Source organism: Loxodonta africana, chromosome 15, assembly GCF_030014295.1.
Source record: "Loxodonta africana isolate mLoxAfr1 chromosome 15, mLoxAfr1.hap2, whole genome shotgun sequence".
NCBI classification, from domain to species: Eukaryota; Metazoa; Chordata; class Mammalia; order Proboscidea; family Elephantidae; genus Loxodonta; species Loxodonta africana.
In genome coordinates this window covers 44034869-44053713 of record NC_087356.1, presented here as the reverse complement: position 1 = coordinate 44053713, position 18845 = coordinate 44034869, and the positions used below count along the sequence as shown (strand labels likewise).

Here is an 18845-nt window from a genome sequence, read left to right as displayed (position 1 = left end):
TGTGTCATGGATTGAATTATGTCCCCCAAAAACTATGCGTATCAACTTTGTTGGGCCACGATTCTCAGTATTATGTGGTTGTCCTCCATTTTGTGGTTGTAATTTTATGTTGAGAGAATTAGAGTGGGATTGTAACACCACACTTACCTGGGTCACCTCACTGATCCAAGGTAAAGGAAGTTTTCCTGTGGTGTGGCTTGCACCACCTTTTATCTCTCAAGAGATAAAAGGAAAGAAAAAGCAAGCAGAGAGTTGGGGACCTTATACCAGCAAGAAAGCAGCACCAGGAACAGAGTGCATCCTTTGGACCCAGGATCCCTGTGTCTGAGAAGCTCCTTGACCAAGGGAAGATTGAGGGTGAGGACTTTCCTCCAGAGCTAACAAAGAGAAAAAGCCTTCTCCTGGAGCTGACGCCCTGAATTTGGGCTTGTAACCTACTAAACTGTGAGAAAATTAATTTCTCTTTGTTAAAGTCATCCACCATGGTATTTCTGTTATAGCAGTACTGGCTGACTAAGACAGAATTTGGTACCGAGAGAGTGGGGTGCTGGTCTAACAGATACCTGAAATGCAGAAGTGGTTTTGAAACTGTGAATGGGTAGAGTTATGACAGCAGCAGAGGACCAGTGCAGCAGAGAACCTGCAGCAGCAGAGAAGTAGCAAAAGCAGAGAACCAGCAGCAGCGGAACCAGCAGACCCACGGAGCGAGAGAGCTGACTGCATGTGTGCAGGCTTCCTGGTGGAGTGAGTTGCCTCTGGGCACTTGTCAGTGGAGCTAGGCTTGCTGACCCACGAAGCCAAAGAGCTGAATGCCTGTGTGCAGGAGGCTGCCTGGTAGAGTGGGGTGCCTCCAGGCACTTATCGGTGGAGCTACAGAGCTTTGGAACACTTGCCCCAGCAGGACAGATGCGGGCATGAGGCCCAGGAGCTGAGAGGCCAAGAAACCAGGAAGCAAAAGCTGAAGAGACTAGAAACACAAGAAGCCAAGCTGCCTCAGTTTCAAAAGGTATGGCCAGGACCTCTGGGGTTTCAAAGGGTGGAGACATGCCCTCTGGTGTTTCTAAGGATGGAGTCGCCACTCAGATGGACTAGAATGGAGCACCTAAAGCCGAGGGAGCAGAGTTGCTGTCCCAGGGGGCCTGGAAGCCAGAGCTGAAGCCCAGGACCAAGCAGCCTCCACTCAGAATCTGGAGAGTGTTGGGGGCAGGGCCATTATATAAATTGTCTCAGAGAACAGAGGATTATTTTCAAAGGCTTGAGGGCTAAAGTAGTGTGTTCTGCTGACTTGCTTGGTGCCTGTTATGCCTTCTTTCCTTCTAAAGTCTCCCATTTGTAATGGAAATGTCTAGCTTGTGCCTGTTCTGCCATTTATCTTTGGAAGCAGATAACTTGTATTCCAGATTTCACAAATGAAGAGGAATTTTTGGGTTTTAGAATTGGAGTTAAGACTTTTGCTATGATACGAAGGGATGAATATGCTTTGCATGTTACAAGAATGTGATTTTGGGGGGGCCAAAGGGCGGAATGTCATGGATTGAATTACATCCCCCCAAAAATGTGTGTATCGACTTGGTTAGGCCATGATTCCCAGTATTGTGTGGTTGTCCTCCATTTTGTGATTGTAATTTTATGTTGAGAGGATTATGGTGGGATTGTAACACCACCCTTACTCAGGTCACCTCCCTGATCCAAGGTAAAGGGAGTTTCCCTGGGGTGTGGCTTGCACCACCTTTTATCTCTCAAGAGATAAAAGGAAAGAAAAAGCAAGCAGAGAGTTGGGGACCTCATACCACCAAGAAAGCAGCACCGGGAGTAGAGCGCATCCTTTGGATCCAGGATCCCTGTGCCTGAGAAGCTCCTTGACCAAGGGAAGATTGAGAATGAGGACTTTCCTCCAGAGCTAACAAAGAGAGAAAGCCTTCTCCTGGAGCTGACACTCTGAATTTGGACTTGTAACCTACCAAACTGTGAGAAAATAAATTTCTCTGTGTTAAAGCCATCCACTTGTGGTATTTCTGTTGTAGCAGTACTAGATGACTAAGACAATGTGACTCTTCATTTTTCTCAAGCTGCTCTCAGGATTTTTTTGTTTGTCTTTGGTTTTAGTGAGTGTGATTATGGTATGTCTTGGTGATTTTCTTTTGGGGTCTATCCTATACGGGGTTCATCGAGCTTCTTGGATGGTCGGCTATACATCTTTCATGGTATTAGGGAAGTTTTATGTCAGCCAATCTTCAGTTATCCTCTCTGTTTTCCATTTTCTCCCCCGTTCTGGAACTCCAATCACATGCAAATTTTTGTTTTTGATTGTATCGCACATCATTCTCAGGGTTTCTTTATTTTTCTTCATCCTTCTCTCTGATTTTTCCTCAATGTGGTATCCAAGGATTTGTCTTTAATTTCACTGATCCTGTCTTCCACTGTTTAAATTTGCTCCTAAAACCTACTATGGCACTGTCCATTTCTGAAATCTTGTTGTTTATCTTTTGGATTTCTAATTTCTGTTTCTGTATGACCTCTAGTTGTTTGTTTATTTTGACATTTTGTTCCTGTATTATTTCTTTGAATTCTTCCATTGTTTTGTCTGTTGCTTTTATGATTTTTGTCTGTCTTTTCCATGATTTTTTTCTATTTTTCCCTTATTTTTGTCTGTATTTTCCTTCATCTCTTGGAAAGACCCAAATATTAGAGTTTTGAATTCCCTATCAAATAGTCCCAGGGTCTTTTCTCCTACCAGAAAGCTACCTAGTATTTAATTTCAGATGCTTTCTGGAGTCATCCTGTCCTTTATATATCAGGGTTTCTATATATATATGTTTTGATATCAACTGCTGTCTTCGGAATATTCAGGAATTATTTTCTTCATTTATTGATTGTAGATTTGTTTTTTCATTCTGCTTTTTAATTTATTTGGTTATGTCTGGGCAGGTAGGCTGGGTGTTTTTTGTTGTTTGCTTGTCTGTGAGCATGATACTTCTCACCACCTTGTCGGGATGATCAGGGCTAGTCAGGCAGCTATGGTGCAGCAGGGGAGGTCCAGAAGAGGAGGAGGGACAGGGATGGGTTGCTTGCAGCACGTACTGGGGCTGACAGCCTGAACCTAGGGGGCAGTCAGAGTGGGGTCCAGTGGTCTGCACCTGTGCCATTCAGTGCTGTGGTGCTCAGCCAACATTTCAGGTAGGCAGGAGGGAAGGGGGAGGATGTTACATGTGTAGCTAAATGGTGTGGGAAAGAAAAGGGAGAAGAGAGAGAAACAGAAGACACAAAAAAAATGGTACTGAGGGAAACTGCCAGTGGAGTGGTGCAGACTCAGGAAAGCCATGTGTCTGTGGCTTTCTAGGCGGGTGGTGTAGCACTCAAGAAGGGATGGAGATGACACATGCAGCTATGTGGTCAGGAGAAAGGAAGGCACGTAGACAGAGACAAGAAACTGTGAAAAAAAAAAAAACATATTGAGGGAGCCCACTGGCATTGCAGCACAAACTGGGGAAGCTGCATTCTGGCAGCTCCCCAGCCAAGTGGTGTGGCGCAGCCCATCAAAAAACAGTGTAGACAGCACACACGGCCAGGTGGTCAGGAGAAAGGAAAGGAAAGAAGGTAGAGAGACACAAGAACCTGAGATAAAGTAAAAAAGAAAAAAAATGTCCTAAGGAAGCCCACCGGCATGGCAGGATGGACTGGGGAAGCTGTGTGCCAGTGGCTCCACAGCCAAGTGATGGCACAGCCTGGGGACAGCATATGCAGCCAGGTGGTAGGGAGAAAGGGAAGGAAGGAAGGTAGAGTCAAAAAAACAAACAAAAATTCCCCAAGGGGGCCCACTGGCATGGTAGTGCAGACTGGGGAAGTGACTCCCCAGCCAAGCGGCATGGCACAGCCCATCAAGAAGGAGTGGAGATGGCACATGGCACCAGCTAGGTGGGAGAAAGGAAAGGAAGGAGGCAAGAGAAAGAGAAGAAAGAAAAAGAAGCCAAAGGAAACAAATGGCATTGAAGGAACTGGTCAGTGGGGCAGGACAAATCCAAGTGGCAGGGAGCCAGCATCTCTACAACACAGTGACCCTGGTCTGCCAAAAAGTGGCAGAGGCCACACAGAGGGAAGAATGGTGGGGGGGTGGAAAAGCATGTATCCTTGGTTACCGGGTGCTCTGTCTCCTGCTGAGAGCTCCATGAAGTTGCCTTCCTGTACTCCTTGTGTGCTGTTCTTGGTGGTTAAAGGGTCCAAGATGGTGAGTTCATGCCACATTAGCTGTTAGGGGACCTCCACTCTGTAACTCTCCTTGTTCTCCATTCTCTGTCAGTTTCTTATTCCATTTGGTGCTTGGTTGAGTTCTTTATCCCTTCATTTGATGTTTATTATTCCATGATTGATGATTTTATCTGTTTTACTTAGTTTTTCTGGTCTTTGCTGTAGAGGGATAGTGTGGTGCTTCTGTCTATAGCACCATGTTGGCTCCACCTCCCAAAGCTTTATATAGTTTGATGCAATATGATTTAGCATAAAGGCTCATCACTATTAAGTCATCCTGGTGAATTTTATCTTTTATCTGTAACAAAAGTGTCCTAATTCACAAGCTGTGGGTTAAAATGTATGGAATAAACAGAAAGTAAGGAATATGCTATTTCCTAACTGCATCTTTGAATTTTCTAAGAGCACACTGACTTCCCCTTTTGAGGAGTTACTTTCTCTGATTGAGTGAAGTCAGGTGAGGATGTCATCAGGGCCACCCTTTTCTAGCTAAAGGGTAAGTACCTGATCCAAGCCAGGCCAAGCAGATCTCTCTGCTTGCACTTGTTTACACCCTGAGCCTTGAGAAGAGCTCAGAGAATGAAAGCATTTCACCCCATCTACTAGGAGGAATCTGACCAGACTGTTCCTGTCACAAGAACATTTGAGGGTGAGGATGAACAAAAATCAGAGGTTTGGAGGAGCAACCCATTTGAATGACATCCATGAGGCAACAAGAGATTTGACTCTCCCCACCACCATTATCTTTACCACCAGAACCTCTCAGCCTGCTGCTTTACTAATCCCTGAATCCCAGGGGACACGCCACTCCTCCAGTCCCAAGGTTCACCCACCTCCTGTCCCTAGGAAATTCACAGTGACAATACCTACTGTCTTCCTCTCATGCTCCCCCCAAAAATTCACAAAAATAAATCAACCTGATAAAAATATATCTCCCACTCAAATTCTTTAAAAAATCAGATTTACCAAATTGGTTGAGACTAGACAACTCCTGGAAACCCTGGTGGTGTAGTGTGTAAGTGCTATGGCTGCTAACCAAATGTTGGCAGTTCAAATCCACTGGAAACCGTACGGGTCGCTATGAGTCAGAATTGACTTGATGGCAGTGGGGAAGCTGGAGGAGACTCCTTGAGAATACTGCCCTGAGATATTTTTTAAACCTTGAACCAAAACTATCCCCCATTTATATGAGACCAAATGGTCAACAATTGCTTGAAAACAAATACGAGAAGTGTCATGGATTGAATTACGTCCCCCCGAAAATGTGTGTATCAGTTTGGCTGGGCCATGATTCTGGTATTCTGTGATTTTCCTATAACCTGTAAATCCTACCTATATGATATTAATGTGGGAAGATGGATGGCAGTTGTGTTAGTGAGGCAGGATTCAGTCTACAAGATTGGATTGTGTATTGAGTCAATCTCTTGAGATATAAAAGAGAGAAGCAAACAGAGGAATAGGGGACCTCATACCACCAAGAAAGCAGCACTGGGAGCAGAGCACGTCCTTTGGACCTGGTGTCCCTGTGCCTGAGAAGCTCCTCAACCAGGGGAAGATTGATGACAAGGAATCTTCCTCCAGAGCCAACACAGAGAGGAAGGCTTCCCCAGGAGCTGACGCCCTGAATTTGGACTTGAAACCTACTAGACTGTGAGAAAATAAATTTTTCTTTGTTAAAGTCATCCCCTTGTGGTATTTCTGTTACATCAGCACTAGATAACTAAGACAAGAAGGTAAGGGGGCAGGCAAACTAGATTAGTGGAAATGGAACAACCAGAACTGAAATAATGAGAATGACCATACATTGTGACAAATATAACCAATGTCACTGAACAATTTGGGTAGAAATTGCTGAGCAAGATCTTAATCTGCTGGGTAAACTTTCACAGAAAAAAAATAAAATATTATTTTAAAAAACTACATATATATATATATATCTCCCATAGTCTAGGTTCTTCAGTCTTATAATTGATCATCTTGTTATGTATCATTTTAACATATTTGACTTTGTCCCCTGAAATGTTTTTCATCTAATTCTATTTTTCTGATATTACGTATTGTCACTTCTGTTTTCTATTAACAGTGGCCTAACATATCTTCATCTATTGCAGTAGTTCCAATCATTTTATGTATTTGTTTTAGATGCATCTCATGTAAATAGAATATTATTGGATTTGCATGTTTTATCCACTTTTACCTTTCAATTGTGAACATTTTCCTATTTACACTGTCAAAGTATAAATTTCAAAAAATTAAAATATAAAATTCTCATGCAAATATATTGTGAACATGTATCAAAGATTTACTTACTTTGTTAACAACAGAACCATAAGGTGCTAAAGCTGGTTCAAAGGAGAGTATATATTGCATCTTAAAGCAATCTTATCCCATCATTAATAGAAGTGTGTGTGCTCAGCTAAATAAGGAAGATGCAAAACTAGTTAGTGTCCCATAGAACAGTAAAACCATAAGCATTGGGGTTATCTTCTCTTCTAGAAAATAGTCATTTGTCATTTTCATGGTATCAGTAGGTATCCACTAGGTTAGCTTCTAACTTCATAAAAGCTGGTCTTTAATCAGTAGCAAAAAGAAATCAAACAAATTTTATTTCCCTAAAGAATCAAATGACCTTTGAAGGGACAAGTGGTCATTGCTTTGGCTTATTTTCAAATTTTGGATAATTTATTTAACAACATTTATTATTGGTTATGACTCATATTTGGAGTTGGTCTTTCCATCTTATTTGGTATTTCTGTTTATCACACTTTCCTCTTAATTTTTTATTCCCCTTTCCTGAATTTTGATGGATTCATTTAGTTTTATTTGTTCAATTTTTCCTTCTAGTGGCTTGGAAGTTTCATATCCTGTTGCTATTCCACTCTTGTTAACCAGATCCCTTTTCATTTCGCTCACTCTTCACAGGGCGTGAAGGGTGAGTGCCAAGTTCTCTGTACACCAGCTGAGACAGGCAGCCTAGGTGTTATTCTGCTCTGTACCACCCACCCACTTGGGCAATCCCAGCCCAGGTGACTCTGAGGTGTGGTTTTTCGGGGCTCTGTGGGGAAGGCTGGGACTGGCTGTTTCAAGGGCCTCTCCTATTTCTACAATGGAATAGGAGTTTCTAGATTCCAGATTCTCCATCAACTCAATCACATAATTTAAATCTTTGGATTTTTTCTGAAAATTTTTGTTCTGCTAATAGCATCCTTCATGATTTTCCAACTACAAGACATATATGTTCTCCTTTTTATATTTCTTCTGAGCTAGCAGAGGACAGGTCTGTCATATTGAACTAAAAAGTCTTAATTATTCCTTGTTTCAACCTATTTTTGTGTTTATTGTTTGAGTTTTTTTCCCCCCTGTTGACCTGCCTTCTTCCTATCCTCCCATCTTAAGCTTGGTACTCCAGGTCTCAGCCAGGATTACCAGGGCCCTTGCAGGAAGGGAGGAAAAGGGAGGACCTGTGCTTCTTCTCTTCAACACCACACTAACTCATTGTCTTTGAGTCCATTCTGACTCAGATCCCCATGTGTGGGAGTAGGACTGCTCCGTAGGGCTTTCTTGGCTGTCATCTTTACAGAAGCAGATCAGCAGACCCCTTTCTTCCTCAGTACTGCTGGGTGGGTTTTGAACTGCCAACCTTTAGGTTAGTAGTTGAGCGCAAACTGCTTGCGACTTGCAGGAACCTCTAACACCAGACTAACCACGATGCTTAAATGGATATGCTGATGAGAATGGGAGAGCCAGGAACCAAACTAGTTTAACCCCATTTAGAACACAAAGGAGCCAATTAAAGGAAGATGCAGGTAAAGATGACAGGTTAAACACATACATTCTATCACTATACCGCCTCATTTAAAATCAAAAACACCTAAAATACATAGAAGATTTTTTAGAATATTATTTTAAAGAAATAACCCACAAGGATAGGAAGTACAGGACAGGAGGCAATAGCACCAAAATATTAGAACTTAGAAAACAAATGGTCAGCTGCTAACCAACTTAACTGACCCAAGAAGCCAAACAGAAGTGTTAACAGGAATAGAAAGCAGAGAGAGATCAGAATCCTTCTAAGATGGAACTCGGGGTACCTGTATTAGCGACAGGAGGGGATGAGGGGAGGCAATGGGCAAGAAAGATCCAAAGCCACAGCCCTTACCCAAGAGGAGAAAGACTGAGGGAAGGGGAGCCCGGTGGTGGGCCCTGAGCCAGGAGGGAAACTAGTGTCAGTGATGGACCCAAGGACTCTGACAGCAGAGTATGCAAAACCAACCAGAATTTATAGATTTACCAACTCCACCCAGTAGTTGTCTGTGGTGGGTTTCTCCACTGTAAGATGAGAGCCAGATACCAAGCAGGCGGGTGGAGGAGGGCAAGGGACTCCAGGACAGGGCTCAGGACTCTACTGCAGGGCTCAGGACTCCAGGGCAGGGCTCAGGATCCAGGGCAGGGCTGGCAGATCTGGTCTCCTCATCTATGTGTATCAAGAGCAGAAAGCCAGTACTCAACATGTAAATCTCGGTGACTGAGCCCCTCCCAGCTTGTAAGCCCTGACACAGATGCTCCTGTTTTCTCTTTCACTCTAGGAAGTAAAAAAAAATACCTACAGCCTAGTGTCCTCTTGGAGTCCCTGGGTGGTGCAAATGGTTAAAGCACTTAGCTGCTAACTGAAAGGTTGGAAGCTCAAATCTACCCAGAGGCACCTAGGAAGAAAGGCCTGGTGATCTACTTCAGAAAAATCAGCCATTGAAAACCCTGTGTAGCACAGTTCTGCTCCGGCACAAGTAGAGTCGCCACAAGTCGGAGACAACTGGACAGCGATTGGTTGGGAGAGTCCTCTTGGAAGCAAGATGAGCCTGCAGTTTCCAGAGCAGAACCAGACTCCTGCGTCATGTTTATGGCACCTGTCTTTCCACATATTCGAGCACAGGACTTTGCTTCTCCCAGCACATCTCTCTTCAGAGACACAGCTCAACAGACACAGCTCTGAAGCAACAAAGAAGCAGCTCTTTCTCAAGGGGTCTCCTCTTCTCCCTGCTTCCTGACAAATGGGGCCTAGCTTTGTCCCTTGTGGATTTAGGGCAGATGTCCTGGTGCTGTAACATGGAGGACAGGCAGCTGATGGCCTTCTAAGCACCACTGGATGTGGGCCTCAGAATTTCCTAATGGGGTATCAGGCTTAAATGACAGACATTGTGATCCTAAGGAGGAGTCCAGCTGAGGCAAAAAGAATCACCTACCTCGGACTCAGTCATGACTGAAGAGCAGGAAAAAAAATGCTGAACCACAGACATCAAGATGGATTATCAGACACAAATATTCCAGAGCCAGGTAAGAAAGCCACTAGCCCTCAAACCTTGCTAAGAGCCAAACTGCACCATTGTGTCCCCGACACACTCAGTGGTTTACTGTATTACTCATGTGAGGGGAACCTCCCCAAATAGGCTGGCTAATTACGTCAGATAAAAAGCAAAAATAGTGTTTCTTATAATTTTAGACATGAGGAATATTGATAAGATAGCTTATCAATTGTTTCCAAAACAATTTATAGATGTACATTGCATCAAGAGTCTTTCTCTCTCTCTCTCCCTCTCCCTCTCTCTCTTCCTTTTCCTCCACTAGTAGTTTAGAATTTATTCTGAGAATCTAACTTTGCTGATGATTTTATTTCAGGAATGAATTTGTTGGAATGCTCCCCAAGAAGTTCTGTTTCCATCACTCTTGTACGTTAAACCCAAGAACCTCTCTGGCTATTTTACTGGCTCTTGGCCTTTCCTCAAACCTATCTTATTATCAATGTCCATCGTGAACACTTTGTAGAATGGCAGATCCTGGCCAAGTCCCATAGATGCTTCTGAGATATCCTTTGCCTTTAAATAACAAAGCATACACATATAACGGATCTCAACTACTTCTCAAGAAGTTGCAACAAACATCACAATAGCCACTCCCATCAGTCATTATTGTGTGTGATCTATAAAATAGTTCTTGTCACAATGGTTCTTAAGATAACCATCTTTCATTAGTAGGATATACTTTTTTTATTTATCAATTGTGTTCAAAATGATTTATAAATATGCACTGCATTGACAGCCTCTCTCTCTCTTTCACTAGCAGTTTAACAGCCATTCAGCTACACTCTTTACATTAGATTTCATTTCCTTGTTTAGGAACAGACATACCTCATATAGCCATGTTACCTTTTTCTTTCCCATTTTCCAGCCCTCGCATTGCCCCTACGTCTCTTACATTTATAAGAGTTTCTCCTATAAAGAACCAGAGGAAGTCTGATATTTTTGTGCTCTTGATTTAAAGTTTCTAGAAAAGTATTGAATCAACAAAGAAAACTCATACATATGTGGTTAAAATTTTTTTTAAATATGTATTTATGTATTGCACACGAATATGGAGAATTCTAATAGGCAGTGTCAAAGTTTCCTTTTTTTCAAAATGGATATGTTTTAATATTTCTGAAAACTATAAAACTAATGTACTCACATAATTTAAAAAATCAAATAATCTACAATATACAGAAGGGGAGAAAAAGTGTCATTGCTCCTCCTCCCTCCACAACATACCCCGTCATCCCAGGAGACGGCTACTGATAACAGTTTGTTGTGTATCCTTCAAGAATTAGCACTCATTATAGGCATAAATGGAAACCCTGGTGGCTTAGTTGTTAAGTGCTACAGCTGCTAACCAAGAAGTCGGCAGTTCAAATCTGCCAGGCGCACCTTGGAAACTCTATGGGGCAGTTCTACTCTGTCCTATAGGGTCACTATGAGTCAGAATCAACTCAACGGCAGTGGATTTGGTTTGGTTTTTGGGTATAGGCATAAATATCCAGTTTGAATGGGATGGTGGTATCACACCGTACATACCGTCCAGGGGCCTGCCTTTTCACAATCACTTTCCATTAACTACGGCGCTAATTAAAAGGTCAGCAGTTTGAATCTACCAAGCATCCCTTGAAAACTCTGTGGGGCAGTTCTAATCTGCCCTATAGGATTGCAATGAGTTGGAATCCACTAGATGGCAACTGGTTTGGTTTTGGGTTTTGCTTTATATAGAGACCTACTTCATCATATTATTGGCTGCTTTGAACTCCACTGTACAGCTCTGTCATTGTCATTTAACCAAACCTCTATTGACATAGATTTCAGTTATTTTCTATTTCTCACCTTTTAAACAACATTTCAGAAAGCCTGGTGGCATAGTGGTTTAGAGCTATGGCTGCTAACCAAAAGGTCAGCAGTTTAAATCCAACAGGCACTCCTTGGAAACACTATGGAGTAATTCTACTCTGTCCTGTAGCATCGCTATGAGTCAAAATTGACTCCATGGCAATGGGTGGTTTTAGGGGGGGGGTTTGTGAACAACATTTCAATGAGCAGTCTTATATATACATCTGGCCACACTTATCCAGTCATTTCCAACCCTAGGACAGACTAGAAGTTTTCTTTTTTTTCCCCCCACCCCAGCATTTTCTGCCATACATGCTGCTTCTATTGAGTGCCTGTCCTCCAGGGTCAAATCTGCAGTATAGCGCGGTTAAGTGCATGAGCTCAGGTTCACATCCCGGGCCTGCCACTTACTGTCATGAGCAAGCCACTCAACTTCTCTGCATTCAGGTTTTCTCATCTACAAAATAGGGATAATATTAGCTGTTAGTTCATAGTGCTGGGGAGGGAGTGATGATTAAGTATGGCAATCCATGTACGAAGCCTGATTCTTAGTAAATGCTCAATGAATACCAACTACAATGGTTAATATTGCTTGTATCGCTGCAGAGATCCATGTTGGCTATATCCTCTGTTGCTTATTTGGCACACTTAAATTCCACTTGCCAATTCCTCTCTTCTCTCTAACTCCAAGTTGACTCCTCTCTTTCCTCATCTTTAGGAGAGACCTCCTGCTTGCTTTGTTATTCAAGGTAACTGACAAAGTTCCCAATGACAGAATAAAAGAAACCTACTCCTAAATTTTGGAACTACAGCTGCAATTTCTCTTACAAAATTTACTATGGCAGTGTTCAGTATTGTCATTTATCAATGCTGATCTAGTTTTCATTTTTAATTATTCATTGTTTTCATTCATTTTTTTTTTTTTTCTGCAAATGTTTGCTGACAGCACATAAGAGCAATTAGATGTTCTAGGCACAATATCTGTCTCTGTGCTCTGCAAAGCCAGGTCACTGGTTGGGGGTAATGTGAGAGAAGGTCTCTCTTGAGTTGAGTCTTGAAAGGAAATTAGTTGCTTACAAGTTAAATCAGGTGGGCAGTGTTTCCAAGCAGAGGGAAAGTTTTATAAAAGTTGGAGACCACAGAAGGGCTATAAGGGGTTGAGTGTGGTGGGAGCAATGCATGCTGAGGGTAGATATGGAAAATTAAGAGGAAAACCACATTACAATAAATGAAGGTGTACACAAAACACAATGAGGTCTTCAGTGCCCTTGATGGAAACATAGCATGTCATGATTCTCTGGAAGCTCCAAAAACAGCATGAACCTGGTTCAACTGAATGAGACATGGCAGATGCCCCTCTGAGCGATTCCTGTCCTATGACAATGGACCAAATGATCAAATAAATCTACTTCTCTCCTTTGTTGATTTTTGTTTTTATTTCACATGTCATCAGTAGCTTATTTCCAAAACACATTTCAAAGTAAGACTTGTGCCTTGATTTGGTGTACATTTAGTCTGCCTTTTTTGAAACATCATGTGAAAGGAGAGATTCAAATAGGAAGATATTAATGTCAGTATTATTAACTGAGAGAATCTGAAGAATTCCATATTTACACTGAGTGAGGTTTACCCTTTACAAAAGGAGAAGCTATGAAGAAGTGCCTATTTTTTTTAATATGTTTGTTTGTTTTGGGTAATCTACATTCAGTCTACATCCAAAAAAAAAAAAGCAGTCCAGATGTGGTAAATTGCTAAAGAAAGGTACCGTCAGGCCATGGACATAAATATACTGTCCTCTAGGATTTTGGATTTCACCTAAAAAATCAAAAAATTTTCCTCTTCAGAGAAGCTTCCAGACTCCCACACCTGCTTGCCTGCTTGAAAGTGGAGTTAATTCAGCAGCTGGCCCTGGGCTCTGTTCCCCTTCAGTGAGAAGGGTTTTTGTACAACCAGGCAATGAAGAGCTATCACTGTGGTGGACGTTCGGCGCAGGGACCAAGGTGGACCTCAAACGTGAGTAAAATCCAAACCTTCCTTCCTCCGTTGTCTGTGTCTTGTGTTCCCTGTGTCTATAAGCTGACTCTTGGAAACCCAACTCTGGCATTCTCCAGAGTAAAGATAAAGCCTGTAGGCAAACTGGAGACTAATCGTACATTTTCTGTGAAGAACAAGATTCAGTTATTGTGTGAGAGTAAGTTTTCTAAGTGATAGTGTCAGAAATGTATTGGGGGGCAAAATAACATCTTCTGGACAGAGCCGTGCTCGGTTGTCAGAAAGGGAAGCTCAGTTTTTGTATAGGAGGGAGGTTAAGAGGAACCATTGTGTGTATAGTTTCGGCGGTGGCACCAGGGTGGAGCTCAAACGTAAGTACTCTTTTCAGCTGATTCTTCACTGTTTCTGTCTAATTGCCTTGGTTTTTATTCCTTTCTATGAGTTTTCAACAGTTGAATGTCAGGGATATAACAAATTTCATTCCCAGATTAGGTACAGAGGAGGGAAAATTCTTCCATGGCAGGTTCGGTGGTAGCTAATTTTAAATTTCCTAATCAAAATAACTGGGGAAGGGGGCTAGCCTCACTCAGGAAAGGTTTTGTAAAGGGAGAAGTTAAGAGGAGTCACTGTGGTTCACTTTCGGTGCAGGGACCAAAGTAGATATCAAATGTAAGTACGATTTTGCTCAATAATTTGTGAAGTTTTTGTCCCATTGTATCATTTATGTGAATTTGTGACATTTCGGTTAAAGGAACCATTTTTGGTGACCCATAAGTAAAGAGCAGAAAATCTGTCAACTTCAAAGCTGAACAAACAGACAATTTGTTGAATTCGTGAGGAAAATAGGATTTGTGGGGAGAATGGGAAAGAAAGAGCGGGATATTTCTCTGAATTAGCGAATCTAGTATGATTAGCTTCAAAAGGGGGTTTTTGTTGAGGGGGAAATATTAGAGCCATCACTGTGGGTTACTTTCGGCGCCGGGACCAGGGTGGAGCTCAAACGTAAGTGCACTTTTCTAACCTTTTTCTTCTAAATTTGTGAAATCTGGGGGTTTTTATGTTTGGGATATGAGTTGAGATCAATTCTGAAAACAATGGGATTCCTCCTAAAATCAGGTGAGGAAAGGACTAAAACTCAGTTCTTCTCTAGGAAAAGCAAAGAGCTAGTCTAGTTTGCCAGTTTTCTGTGTATCTGTTGATCAAGTAAGATTAGCAGCAAAAGAGCCTTTTGTTGAGGGCAAAGTAAGCCGATATTGTGGCTCACCCTCAGCCAAGGGACCCGTTCAGAGGTTAAACATAAGTAATTTTTCTCTACTGCCTTCTGAAGTTTGGGTCTAATTGTCAGTATTGACTTTTAGAGGCTTAATTATAAGTTGCGTAGAAAGGCATAACTGAGAGCATTTCAGATTTATCATCAGTTTCAAAAGTTAAGTTCATCTCCAAAAGTGGATTTGGAGACAAAAAGATTAAATTAATCTAAATCAAATGACTTAAAGAAGAAAAAAATAATAGTGTAAATGAATAAGGAACCCTTGGAGTTCTAGAGAGCGAAAGTAGATGCATTTTCATTGAGCTTTGCCAAACATTTTATTGATTTTTCGCTCAGTATGTATGATAAGAAAAGTAGAGAAATGTATTTCTTAGTATCTGTTTTCTCTCTTCTGCATGATAAATTATTTTATAACTATAAAAATCAGTAGTACGACCTAAAAAAAAAAAAGTTAGAGAAGGATACCTGTTGGCCACGTAGAAGAGTTGGCTTAATTGTGAATTAGCAGCAATGCCATTTTTATAGACTAATGTGAAGTGATAAACTGTCCAAATCAGCATAGAATGTCCATAAGGTAAAGAGGTTCCATGGCAATAAGGTCTTGACAAAGACCTTATTTTCTTTAATCCAAATGGTACATTAGACTAAACTTGAAATGATCTCTTATTGTAATGGTAGAAAGACTATGGTCCCCAAAAGCTCAGTTTCAAAGAAATGTTTAAAATGAAGGAAAGTAAAATAATCACATTTTTTAAATGATCTTGGGCTTGTAGAAAAGTAGGAAAGATTCTAAAGAGTTCTCTCTTTTTTTCTCATTATTGTTATAATTGGCCATGTTATTATTTGGCCACATTTGTATACCGCCAAGAAGGCCATGGCTCAGCTAGCGTGGTCTGTAGACTGTTTGGTGGTCTTTCTTCATGGCTGACTCGCAGGGCTGCGCCATAGCGCTCCCGTGGCAGAGCCGCCTGGCTGCTAAAGACCACAGCAGTGCTGGCTAATACGATTAACTTTGCCGTGGCCTGCTTTCCTGATGCACAATGATACAAATAATGCCACTAGCAAGAAGAGAATAGAATTCTGGTGGGCACTGAGCTGACATGAGAAAAATAGCTAAAAGACTAATTTATTAGAAATTTTAAAAAGAAAATTCGCATTCATTGTAGTTGTCAGCGGCCACTGACGTGGTCCTGGACTGTAAAAAATTTAAAGCTATTTTTTTTCAGTGATATATAATCATTTCCATATTTTCATCAAGCTAATTTAGATAATAAAAGCTCAAGCCAACAGAAATAAGCATATGAACCTCTTACAGGGTAAGGTCCACGTCAGCAAAAAAAAAAAAAAATCAGATTTAATGCCAGCAGTCTGATCACTCAGGGCTCGATGAGTTAACTTTTTTTACTGAGCTCACATTAAATACCAAGAATGTATGTATAGTGACTGAGAGGGGAGCAAGATAAATTTGTGACATGTCTTCAATTGTCAAAAATTGAACTGCTTGGATAGGACTGTGATATAGCAGTTGCACAAAATATCTAATCATATATAAATGTGATTACTAAAAACTTAATGTAAACATGTTCTAATACTTTAATTCTATGATAGAACAATTTTGATCTGGGTATTTTAATCGTATAACCTCTAATACAGCTTACTAATTTGGGTCTTTTTACCCCAGCTGATTTCAAATGTGATGCTTAAGAAGGGTTATTCTGATCTGCAGCAACTTGGCACGATTATTTAAGGTCCTTAAAACTCCATAAAAAGCCAACAACTTATGGAGATAATTTTCATACTAAATGTGCTAATTGTTTAACATTTTAATGCAGTATGGATAATTTAAAGCTATCAAGGAACCACAGATAAGAATATCTTCATAGAGTGGTTTCTCCTTCTTTAATTTCTAGAGATCACATTATTTTGCTGCCAAAAAACAACAACAACAAAAAAAACCCACTGCCGTCGAGTCGATTCTGACTCATAGCGACACTATAGGACAGAGTAGAACTGCCCCATAGAGTTTCCAAGGAGCGCCTGGTGGATTTAAACTGCCGACCTCTTGGTTAGCAGCTGTAGCACTTAACCACTAAGCCACCAGGGTTTCCATTTTGCTGCCAAGCCTATTTTATGCAATTCCCTGAAAATAATTTGTTATGAAGGTTAAAAGGGACGAAAATACCAAGCATTAGAAGTTCAGTGTCTTATGTGGAATTGTTTGGCTAACAATGAGGTTAGCTTTATAATAACCTAAACATTTATCCGCTAACTTTTACCAGCAAAGGAGTCTTGATTTGTCAGTTTTTCTTGAAACAAGAACAAGTTGAATGGGGCCATCCGGGGACTTGCTGTCCCACTGCTGGCTTGAGTCCCCACAAAGGGGGATTTCCAGGGGGCCATCTGGCAGCTGCTCAGGGTCAGAACTGAAGCTAGCCAGTTCCTCCTAGGCAGGTGGCTGAGATTACAGTTGACCCCAAGTCATTGCACCGTTTCTGGTCTGGCTGAAAATTGCCTCCCTGTGGTCACAGATCGTCAGACTAGCCTTGAGATTCATTTTGAGGCCTCTGTGGTGAGTGGGAGAGTTGTTGGCGTGATCACAGAGGGTGAAGGAGCTTATACCTTCCCAAGCACAGGCACGGGTGAATCCACCCCACCAAGCCAAAGGCAGCACAGGGAGCAATGGAAAGAGAGCATAATGTTACTAGGCAGTCCTTGGAGAGAGGCCGGGAAATGACAGGGGTCAGAGGCTTCTCACGGCCACTGCCTCTTCTTCCCCCACATGGAGGGGACAAGATCTAATCTGACTTCAAAACTCTGAGGGGTCATGAAGTGTCAGTGTTCCTTTGTCTGAGGTATCCATTTACTGCAGGAGGCAGGCTGCACCACTGAAAGAAAGCGGAGGTCAGAAAAGCATGCAAGAAGGTCTCAGAATGGCTTCAAAGAGCTCAAAGCAATTTAGAACTTTTTTGAAGGGTAGGGAGAAGCTGAGGAAAAACTCAAAATCATCCAGATTAGAAATTTTCTTCCTGCCCTCACTGCTGCGATTATACAGAATAAGCAGGCTGCTTTCTGTATGTCTGTCCTTCTCATGCTCTGTGATTAACCATAAACAATGCACTCAAATGGAGAATGTCCCCATTGCTTAACTAAACACAATCTGCTCTGATTCCTTCCTCAGGGGCTGATGCTAAACCAACAGTCTTCATCTTCCCACCAGCTGACGAGCAGGTAAAGAGCGGAAGTGCCTCTGTAGTGTGTTTGGTGAATGAGTTCTTCCCCAGAGACATCCAGGTGAAGTGGAAGGTGGACGGTACCCAGCAGACAAGCAACATCCTGGAGAGCTTCACAGAGCAGGACAGCAAGGGCACCTACAGTCTCAGTAGCACATTGACACTCCCTGCGAACACCTACAATGCACATAAACGCTACGTCTGCGAGATCACCCACAAGACCCTGCCCTCGCCCCACGAAGAGGGTTTCAACAGGGACGAGTGTTAGAAGGAGGCAGCCTGAGGCACCCATGCCTGGTCCTCAGTCCCAGCCTCGCCCCCTCCCCTCCCTAGGCCTCTGGCCCCTTCCCCACAAAACACCTATCCTTATTTCAGCCCTCCAACTATCCCCTCATCTCATCTCCCCTTCTCTTCTTGTTTGGCTTTAATCATACTAATATTTGTGGAAAAAGAAAAAGAATAAAAATGAAAATGCCTTGCACCTGTGGCTTTGCACTCCTTACTGATTCACTGGTTGTCGTACGTTGTTTTTCAAATTACTCAGCTTCTCTTCTAAGGAACTAGCTGTTTAGTTGCCCTAAAATAACCACCGTTTATAAAAATCATCCTCCATTCGACCCTACCATCCTCTGTAAGACACTCATTCATGGAACCCAGAGACCCCCCATCTTCACAGCCTCACTTCCCTGCACCCTAATATGGAAGGCTTGCTTTCATATTAGGAAATGAAGATGAGTTGCATATGTGAAAACTCTCCAGCAAGCCTAGTCATCTTTCCAAGGGTGACAATTCCTACAGTCACTTATCCTTTGATTCCCTTAACACATTCTGAGAATTTACCCAAAGCCAATCTTTCAAAAGAAGAAAACAACTATAAAGACAGTCATTCACTGTAACACTACATAAAATAAATAAATACTATAT

General features: G+C 41.9%; 1 gene segment (V, D, J or C); it reads left to right on the top strand.

Moving 5' to 3' along the window:
• Positions 1 to 8950: 8950 nt before the first annotated feature.
• LOC104846901 (immunoglobulin kappa constant-like) lies at positions 8951 to 18408 on the top strand. The segment is given in 3 exon segments: positions 8951 to 9576; positions 13274 to 13442; positions 17870 to 18408. Coding segments are annotated over 3 exon segments (522 nt in total).
• Positions 18409 to 18845: the final 437 nt, after the last annotated feature.